This window comes from Otolemur garnettii, unplaced genomic scaffold (genome assembly GCF_000181295.1).
Source record: "Otolemur garnettii isolate 467f Iridium unplaced genomic scaffold, OtoGar3 scaffold00091, whole genome shotgun sequence".
NCBI lineage: Eukaryota > Metazoa > Chordata > Mammalia > Primates > Galagidae > Otolemur > Otolemur garnettii.
Window position 1 is genome coordinate 6,194,404 of NW_003852486.1, and position 10,656 is coordinate 6,205,059.

Genomic DNA, 10,656 nt, shown 5'->3' on the forward strand with positions numbered 1-10,656 from the left:
TAGCCACTTGAGCCACAGGCGCCGAGCCTCCTGCTGCTTCTTATAGACATTATCTTGAGGCTTCTTGCACCACAGCTGTTGAGACTGCCAATCACCGATGTTCTTGTCTCCAGAGATCTCATGTTAGGAGAGCCGAATCCCTTCCCCATGCCCTTATCACCAAGATATTACAGGTGTTTCTTATAATTATTCAGTGTTTCCAAGCGTATCTCTCCCTTCTCCTTTCCTTAAAAGCATATGATCTACTACAGTGCTATACCTCAGTTCTTTCTTCACAAGCCACCCAAAGCGAGCTGTGAAAAGCAATGTCTCACCCCATCTCAAGAATGCAAAGCAGTCCAGTCCCCTCACGGCCAATGAGACCTTGACTCTGCCAAACCACATGCCCCTCTTTATACTTATTATCTACTCCTAGCCCACTGGGCAACTTACTGTTCTTCACAAAGCAAGCTCTTTCCCATCTCATGGTCACACAAATGACATCTCCAAGTCTGGAAGCTCTTTTCACCAATACTCTTACATGTCTGCACAGTTATTTTCCCTTATTGGCTTAAATCTCACCCCTGCAGAGTCTCTCTCCCCTAGAGTAATTTTCCATAGCTCTCCCCTTTCCACTGAGTTCTTTTACTTTTCAGTACTTTTATTTCACAACTTATTCTGTCTGTGCTATCTGCATATAAAAGGCCATCACGGCTTTGTGCCTTTGGCTCAAGTGGCTAAGGCACCAGCTACATACACCTAAGGTGGCGGGTTCAAATCCAGCCCGGGCCTGCCAAACAATAATGATGGCTACAACTAAAAAATAGCCAGCTGTTGTCGGGGGCGCCTGTGGTCCCAGCTACTTGGGAGGCAGAGGCAGGAGACTCTTGAGCCCAGGAGTTGGAGGTTGTCGTGAGCTATGATGCCACAGCACTCTACCCAGGGGGACAGCTTGAGGCTCTGTCTCAAAAAAAAAAAAAAAAAAGGCCATCATATTGATTATGAACTGTATGGTGGCAGGGTTTAAGTTAAGGCTTTGGTTTCTCACACAAGTGTTTAGTATACTGCATGGGACAGAAGAGATCCTCTGTAAATATTTGTGAGGTGAGAGAAGGAAAGGAGAGGAAGGAAAACATCTAATAAAGAACTCTGTGACAAAGCAGAGATGAACTGGGAAACCATCATCTCAGGCACAGACTACAAGAGCTCCCTAACCTCACACAGCCTCTAAGTCTGAGACACCACCCCTGAATCTGTCACTTGTGAAGCCAGCTTTCCCCAGATGTGTAGAACCATAGGCACCCACAGTGCCCCACAGAGCAGCTAGATTTAGGGAACTATATCCAAAAGTACATGACCTGGAGGTTTCCCATGCAGGATATGAGATTGAAGCTTTAGGGAGGATGAGACACTAGCTCATCCCATCCAGAGTAATCTAGAACCATAAAGACCAGAAGAGACATTAGGAGTCTGGATGATCAAGGGAGAAACCAATGGGCAGAGAGACCACCAAAGACAGATACAAAGTGCTTGCACTGCAGGGTACCTTGTAGAGGACATATAGTTCGGTTACCTGTGCCAATGGTTAGAAACATTTTCAGTGAAGGGAAGAGAAAGGCCTCTGAATGTGGAAAAGTAAAACAAAAAACACTGAAACGTTAAGCTGAAACATGGAAAAACCTGAAATAGAGTTGAGAAAAAGGAGTCACAGAGATCACACCCCTCTATTCTGTGGTGAACAGTTCATCATCAAACATGGGGGCCAGACACAGATTTCATAGCTATAGAAATTGTAGTAACAATAAGTGGGTAGTTCCAGTGGCATTTGAACCAGAGTACTGAGAACAAAGGTACAGATTTCACAGCTAAATACTACCATAAGTGGATAATTCCAATGGCATTTCAATTACAGCACAAAGAACAAAGAGAAGGCAAAGCATCTAGTGTGCTTTCTAGCCAGCACACCTTGATGATAGAAAAGCTGAAAAAAATAGCAAAGAAAAACCCATTTCCCCAAAGTAATTTATGAGTATTGACATGAAAATCAAAAAAAAAAAATCAACAGACTCCAGCTACACATTACACTAAGGGTATTTCTATGTCTATTATGTCCCCCACATTAACTGCTTAAAGGAGAAAAAAATCCCTATGACCATCCTGGTGGGTTCTAGGTGGGAAACTGGAGATATTACTGATTTTCATTCATTAGAGATGACTACATGACTATTTCTTCATCCAGATAAAAATTATTTTGAATCAAAGTAGAATCCAGTGTCATGCACATCAAAACCTGGAAATCAGACATCCACTCTTCACATTCTGAGCTTCACAATGCTTTGGAAGCTCAACCAATGTGAATACAATTACATAACTTCTTCCAAAAAGTAAAAACAATTAATATCCAATGAACAAAGAACACAGTCAGTAAACAGTGCTGAAAGAACTTGTACCCCACACCATGTGTCAGAGGAAATTCCACATAAACGGAACTAACCAAAAAACAAATTTGAAAATACTAGAATACACAAAAGTATGCGTACTATTGGCCTACGTATGATACAAAACCTAGAACAGGAATAAAAGCAAGTCTGAAAAGAAAAAAATATGTGGGGCGGTGTCTGTGGCTCAAAGGAGTAGGGCACTGGCCCCATATGCCAGAGGCGGTGGGTTCAAACCCAGCCCTGGCCGAAAACTGCAAAAAAAAAAAAAGAAAGAAAAAAAAAATATGTGAAAGTACAGAATTTCTGTAGAGAGACTACATAAAGATAGAAGGTCTGGGATATAGTATTTCAATATTAACATCCAGAAAATATAATTCCCACATATAAAAGGAGATGAACAAGGAAAAAAGGGAAAATACATAAACTCACAAAAGAAAAAATGATGAAAGTATATAAATTTATAAAACACGTACAACTCTGGCAGCTGTGAGGAAAATGTGAACTAAACCTATGTACTATTTTTTTACCCATCAAATCTGAAAATCTTAAAAAAAAAAAAAAAATTAAGCCTCGGCACCCAAAGCACAGTGGTTACAGTGCCAGCCACATACACCAAGACTGGTGGGTTTGAACCAGGCCTGGATCAGCTAAACAACAATGACAACTACAACAAAAAATAGCCCGGCATTGTGGCAAGTGCCTGTAGTCCCAGCTACTTGGGAGGCTAAGGCAAGAGAATAGCTTGAGCCCAAGAGTTTGAGGTTGCTGTGAGCTGTGATGCCACAGCACTCTACCGAGGGTAACATAGTGAGACTCTGTCTCAGGAAAAAAAAAATTAAAATTCCCTTGTTGATGGAGAGGGAAAAGAGCATTCACGCACCTGAACTATACGTATTTTATACAAGTTTATCCATTTGTTGCTACCAGATTTTTAGCTTACACTTTAGTCAATCCTGCAGTTAACGGATGTCAACTGTGTTTCTTGCACAGATAACTGATGCACCTAGGATTGCCACCACACCTGCTAAAGCAGCCTTACCTGTGACACTGTGCCCTAAGTCCACACGACTATTTGCCTCTTTGGATTCAGTTCATGGAGAATGTAACCTAATTTATGGCAAGTATGTCATGCTCCAGTATGCAAAAAAAAAAAAAAAAATCCGACAGAAAAACTAATTTGTATGTGCAAAAAACTGTATACAAGCAAGTTCTTTGCAACAACCTGAATGTCCACCAAGGGAAGAGAGAAGAAAAATAAAACTTGGATTATACTGAAACTGTTAAAGAGTGAAGCAAACCTGTTGGTATTGAGTATAATATACTCCTAAAACGTCTATATAAATTTATACATGTGCACATAAACCCATAAACAGAAGTCTGGCTGGAAACACACCCGACTTAAAATGATTACGTGAGGGGGAGGGATGCAGACAATAAATGGAACAGTGTGAGTGAGCCCCTACTGTCAACACATATACCACCTGCCACTAGCAACAGGTTCACTTTCAACCAAGTATGACGCTAACTTTGGGGCCAGAGAAAATCTTAGAGCTTGGTTATGCATGTCTGTGGTTACTTATCACACCACTCCACCTGGGAACTCACACCTTCTCCAACTCTTTTCCAAAATATTGGTCCCAGACTAATCAGTTGATCCATTCCCTGTGAGGTCTTCCCATGTGCCTGGTTCTCACCTGGAAGGGTGTCTTGAGGAATTCCTCTCTCCAACGGCCAGAATTCTTCTGCTTCCTCTAACTGAGATACCACATCTGGCTTGGAAAGCTGATGTTCTGCTCAAAGGAAAAGAGACAGGGCTTGCAGGGGTGGTCTGTGTTTGGGGGAAAATGCTGCCCTGCTGCTGTACAAGTTGTTTCCACCTTCTTCCCTGTGATGGCATGACATAACTTCTGGTGACCACAATCCTATCCATCCCCTTTGTTGACTTTTCTAGACTCCCTTGAAGTGACAGTGAGACCCAATGCCAGTCACTCACACAAAGGGAGATGTGTTAGCTGAGGAGACTTTTGGGAAAAGCTTTTGTTTTCTTGTTAAGTGCAAAGCTGTGAAAAACAGCAGGCCAGGGCTACCCCCTTCCCTTATTTCTGCCTTGAATACAGAATTGCTTGAAGCCACAGCCATACAATGACTAGCTAGAAGATGGAAAGGTTCACAATAGCCAGAGATGCAAGGGATTAGGTTCTTTGATGATAACACCTGACCTGGTGGAACATTTGATGTCACATCCTCTGTACTTCTTGTTATAAAAACAGGAATCATCCTCTACTGCAGCTGAAAACATCTTTAACAGACTCACATGCCTAGTACTCAGGGGCTCTGAGCAATGGATTAGGGACTAATAAGTCCTTATCCTACAGATGCAAAATTACACTTGCTTCCACACTTCCACTGTGATCCCTGCAGTTTAAGCCCAAGTAGACACACATTTCACACAAAGCACAGATCTTTATCGACATAGAGGCCAGTCTTACCCACTGAGACCAGGTTGCTGTAGTTCTCTAGCATCACTTCCCTGTACAGAGATTTTTGTTCGAGGTCCAGCAGTCCCCACTCTTCCCCGGTAAAACCCAGTGTAACATCTTCAAAAGTCACTGGTTCCTAAAATCCAGATTTTTATTCAGCCAGGGCATGTCCTCATCCATGGCAAAGAAAGACGAGGGAGGATGACAGAGCCCATGAAAGCACAGAATGGTCTACAAGATGATGAGCATTTTGGGAGTCACATCTTGAGATTCTGTGTTGGGTCTGAAACGCTGAGCAAACACTAAGCTTAACCCTATTCAGGGCACCAGACCTTACTGGCATACCAAATCCTGCCCATTTCTTACTAATCTGAGGATTGGAGTATGACAATTCCTAGAGAATTCCCTGAGCTGAATCATCACATGCAAGATTTCAGCCCCAAAGTTCAAGGCCGGTAGCTCAGCAGCTAGGGCACCAGCCTCCTACACTGGAGATAGAGGGTTCGAACCTGGCCAGGGCCTGCCAAACAAACTGCAGCAAAAAAACAGCTGGTCACTGTGATGGGCACCTGTAGTCCCAGCTACTTGGGAGGCTGAGGCAATAGAATCTCTAAAGCCCAAGAGGTTGAGGTTGCTATGAGCTATGATACCATGGCACTCTACCTAAGGTGACATAGTGAGACTCTGTCTCAAAAAAAAAAAAAAGACATCAGCCCCTACTGTTTTTTTCTTTTTTTTTCCCTAAAGACAGAGTCTCACTATGTTGCCCTCAGTAGAGTGTGGTGGCCTCACAGCTCACAGCAACCTCAAACTCTTGAGCTTAAGCGATTCTCTTGCCTCAGCCTCCCAAGTAGCGCTTGAGGCGCCCGCCACAAGCCTCGCTATTTTTCTGTTGCAGTTATTAATGTTCTTCAGCAGGCCCATGCCGGGTTCGAATACGCCAGCCTCGGTGCATGGGGCCAGCAGTGTAACCGCTATGCTACAGGAGGCAAGCTGAACCGAGCCGAGCCCCTACTGTTTCTATCTCATTTATTTTCAGGGATCCATCCGCTATTCTCTTTTCCTTTTGTTGCTAAACTCAGTCATGTCACATCTTGTTTAAAACCTCAACAGAAATCTAATCCTTACTTAGACCTGTCAATTATCCAGCCCAGTATAGATAAAAGTAAAATGAAATCACCTCAACCGGGCCTTCAGAATCACCCCCCATCTGACCTTTAACCTAACCACACCCCTTTGAAAGCAAAGCAACTTGTGGACTGTCTCATGCCCAGTCAACCCCTTGCAGCTTCCTGAGGTGCTCTGGGGCTTGAGGAAATCTCACAGAAAGGGGCCTCTCCCCACCACACCCCCATAAAGGAGCGGACTCAAAAGCTGAAAGAAGCCTCTACTCACACAGGACCAGGTCGTCGGAAGCCTGGAGGCCATACTTTTCTCCCCCTCAATCTGTCTGTCTCGGGAATGGGTGAAGTCCTGAGAAAACCAAAGTGGGTCAGGGAAAGCCGCCAGGGAGCTCTCCCCGTCTGTGCTCGGAACTGGCTTCATCCACAGGAAATGACAAGTCCACCCCCACACAGGAGGAGCCCAGAAATGTGTCAAAAGCCCAGTCTCGCACGACTGGAGAGGACCCTGGGCAACAGAATCGCGCTGTTCCCAGCTCCCACGACCCGCGGAAGGTCGTCCGCCTTCCCCAGGCCCCGCGCTCCCAGGCACAGTCGGCTCCCTCAGCCCTAACGCCCGGAAACCGCCGTCTCCCCTCGGGGTTCCGGGTCACGTCCCACAGCCCGTCGGGAGGACTGCAGACAGGTCTGGCTCCGGGCTCCCAAGCTCCGCAGGGCAGGGTCCCAAACTGTGCCCGCTCCCAAGTAGCAACCCCACGCCCACCGACGCAGCTCCCGTCGGACACGGCTTTCGAGCCCCACTTACCCGGCGCACACCTCACAATGGCGCCCGTCGGCCCCGCAGCGAAGTGCGTCAACGCGCCGGCCGGACTACAATTCCCAGAAGCTCCCGTGTCGCGCCCTGTGGCCTCACCCCGGCGGCCATTTTGTTCAGCCCGCTCTGTGATGCAGGCGAAGCCGGGGCAGAAAAGAGGCTCAGGGAAGTGGCCCCCAGCGGTGCAACTGAGCAAGGGGGAGGTCTCTGGTGAGGGACGCTAGGCCTCGGGTCCCCAGCACTTCCGTAGGCGGCAACCCAGGTTGGAAGAGAGTCGTGCCCCACTGCGTGGGCGACCCCTCGTGGGGCCGATTGGAAGCAGTAGAAAAGGGAAGGCGCGAGAAGGGGGAGTCAAGCCGGAAGTTCTGCAGTGGGCGAGGCCGCGTGGGCGGGGCTCATTTGACTTTGCTTTAGGGTGGCGGAAGGCCAGGAAGGCCGGAAATTCAGGGGCTGGGCCTAAAGGCCACCGTCCCCCTTGAGTGGGAGGGCGGAGGCGGAGCGAATAACCCCCCACAAATTTGAGGAAGGAAGGAGGGACCAAGGGGATGGACGCGTGCTGGGGAGGGCTCATTGGTGTTGAAGGCCCGCCCACTTTAGAGGACTAGGAGTTGGGCGCTGGGACTCAAATCCGCCCGGCCCTGGGAGCAGAGGGCGGGGCCTACCCTGGGGTGCGGGTGGGCGGGGCGGGCATTCCGTCGACCGGAAGTGGGAAGGGCGAGAGGCGAATCGTCTACCCTGGTTCTTGGGGAGGGCTAAGAGGAGGGTTTGACTGTCCCCTAGTCTCAGGGTGGCTGGGCCTGACTGTCCACGCAGTTGTAGGGAGTAGATCAGGACTCAGTGCACCCATGGCATGTGGAAGGGGTGGCAGGCCAGGATCCTCTGCTCAGCTCCTGAGGTCGAGTTTGCTCCTGGACGCCGGGTACTCCTGTCCAGGAAGAGGAAGCTGGAGTTGGTAGCTGGATGTGTAGTTTGCCGGTCTTCCTTAGGTCCAGGATGGTCTGTACTCCATTGGCTTTTTCAGGGACCAGCATGTGGTATTTTCTTGTCTTCCCAATCTGTGGTCTTGTCTTCCTTGGGACCCTAGCCTAGGGGCTCTGATGTTCTCTCTTCCTGGGGCTCAGGGCCTGTTAATCTGTTCTCGGGTTCTTTCTGTGCTCCTCTTCCTTGAGGTTTCTTGGCGGTTCTCGACAGCCTTGTGCCTCCCTCTAGTGGTCCTGAAAACTGCCTGCTAATTTTTGTTTTTGTTTTTGTTTTGTTTTGACACAGCGTCTCACGTTGTCACCCTTGGTGGTGTGCCATAGTGTCATAGCTCACAGCAACCTCAAACTCTTGGGTTCAAGTGATTCTCTTGCCTCAGCCTCCCGATTAGCTGGGAATACAGACACCCAGCTATTTTTAGAGGTTGGGGGAAGTCGCTGGCTGAGGCTGGTCTCCAAAAGTTCCTGAGCTCAAGCAATCCACCTGCCCCAGCCTCCCCGACTGCCAGGATTACAGGTGTGAGCCATCGTGTGCCTGCTAAACTTGTAACAGGGGTTGTTAATTTGGAGGCCAGCGTGGTTCACCCTCGGGCTACACATTATCTTAATTTTTGTTGCAATTAGTAAGTCTGTTGATTTTTGTATATTAGTGTTTAGTGTTTAGTCAGAGACCGGGCAGATGTCTTTTATTCTTATGTTTCCTTGGATTTTTCTTGGCTTTTGTAAATAAAATATCATATCCATTGATATTTCAACTTAAAAAAAAAAACTAAATGGCTAGTGTGCCAGAGCCATGTTAAGTAGTCGTGTTTACTAACGATCATTCTTGTTTTGTTTTGGATGTAAACGGGGATGTTTTTAGTTCTTAACCTTTATGTTTGATGAAGGCCTTTTACCTATTGAGGAAGCAAGTGCCCTAGGAAATTATTTTAATATCTTTTTCTGTTTATGTGGTATAGGGTAAAAACATGATTTATGGTTAAAGGTGCTTTAAGTATCATTAGAGACTGAATTATGAAAGCTATTTTAATGCAACTTTTAATAATTGCATACTTTTTCCTATTTATCAAACATGCTGTTTACTGTAATTTGTAAAATATATAATCTCTGAACAAATGTTAGCTGTTGACATGTAAAACGTCAGAAATGTTGTGCATCTTTTTTCGGTTTCAGAACGCTCAGTGCCCTGATCCCTTCTTCAAAGTCTTCAGGGCCAAAAGTATTTTGGAATTCACAATTATTCAGATGTTAGTAGGATAGTAAGGTACAACCACCAGGAGGTATATGACCTCCGTAATATGTCTGAGGTAGTGCCTGGTCATCAAACACATGAGTATATCCATAGCAAAATACAAGATTTACACTAGTTTGAAGAAAGACAAAGTATAAGTATTAGTTCATACATATTTTGTAGATTCATAACGGAGAAATTTTTCATTAGAAAAGGTTTTGGAATTTGAACTTGCAAAGACAGCATTGTGAATCATATAGAAAAATAGCTGAATTAGCAATAGTAGTTATTTAATTCAATTATAAAGTTTAACATTTAGTTTTCCTCTCTTAATATAGTTCACACAGAAATGTCAGGCTCTAGCACACATCTCTGAACTTCTCAGAGCTTGAGAACTTCAGATTGGAGAAGTATTAATATGGATAAATTAATCAGTACTTTACCTGTACCTGTAAATTATTCGTATCATAGCTTTTTCCCAGAAAAGAAATTCTTTGTTCTATTTATTACTGCTATTCATTTATTCTTTGTTTGTTTTACTCAACACCAAAGATAAGGCAAACAGCAAGATAACCCACACTGGACGTAGCATGTGGAAATGAGCAGAGCGTGAGCTCTGACCAGAGGCTGACCACAGACAGCCTCTAGAAAATGGGCTGTCTCAAAGAAGAATTCAGAAAGTCCTCAGAATGCAGGATTAACCAGTGAGTCAGGTTTGGAATAACCCAGTTCACACCTTTGCACCCTGTTTCCACTAGAGTGTATTTGGTTAAATAAAATGAAAACCCAAATAATATCGTTTCCTCACAGAATAGAAAATCTGCAGGGAGGTGGTTCCTGATGCTGGTTTAACTGCCCACTGGTCACCCAGGACTGGGCTCCCAGCATTCCACTATCCTCAGTGTGATGGTGTTTTGTCCTTTCTCCACTAGGGTATGGACAAGGAACAAGCCAGCCACCCACTTTCTGCTGTTCCTGAACACAACTCATCTTAGTATTTCTTTCTGCCCGAGGAATTCGACCTTTTTCCTCTTGATGAAAATTAACTCCCATCTTTCTTCTTGGGTCTTGTCCTTGTTTACGCCTCTCTTCAACAATCATGGATAGATATACATACACTCCAAAACAAAAGAAAGAAATCTGTTCTCAGCAATATTAATTTTAGAATTTCTGGATCTTCTTGTTAATGCAAATAAGATGAAACACAATTAAATGCTGTAACTATTGGGGAAAAGACATAAAAATGCATTTACTAACAAATAACATACTTAAGTAACCCAACTGAATATTTTAAAAATCAACAAGATAAGCCAGGCAGAAAAAGAACTAAAAATGTACTGGTCAACACACCCAAGTGCACACACAAAATCTCTATCACTTTAACACATATTGCAAAAGCAATTCCTTTCAAAGTAGAAATTATAAAAACAATATTTGAGATTAACAGGAAATGCAAAGGACTTATGTTAAGGTACATTTTGGAAAGAATTACAGGTAAACTTACATAAATGAAAATGCTTATTATATTCCAGGATGCCAAGGCCAATGTTCATTACTGGATATGATAAAAGTACAAATAGGATTACAACAGAGCCTTTTGGGCAGCTTGGCCC

General features: G+C 44.9%; 1 protein-coding gene across 4 annotated transcripts in view; it reads right to left on the reverse strand.

Moving 5' to 3' along the window:
* Positions 1 to 6,901, reverse strand: part of ZNF274 (zinc finger protein 274) — a 19,705-nt gene extending 12,804 nt beyond the window's left edge. For 2 of the 4 annotated variants that reach the window (XM_023516463.1, XM_012808674.2), the window contains exons 1-3: positions 6,296 to 6,549; positions 4,910 to 5,036; positions 4,115 to 4,210 (exon numbers count right to left, since the gene is read on the reverse strand). In XM_023516463.1, the coding sequence (XP_023372231.1) occupies positions 4,115 to 4,210; positions 4,910 to 5,036; positions 6,296 to 6,445 (373 nt within the window). In that variant the 5' untranslated portion in view covers positions 6,446 to 6,549. Of the gene's footprint in view, positions 1 to 4,114; positions 4,211 to 4,909; positions 5,165 to 6,295; positions 6,550 to 6,826 lie in introns of those variants that run through there. The other 2 variants (XM_023516464.1, XM_023516465.1) reach the window with 2 other exon arrangements.
* Positions 6,902 to 10,656: the final 3,755 nt, after the last annotated feature.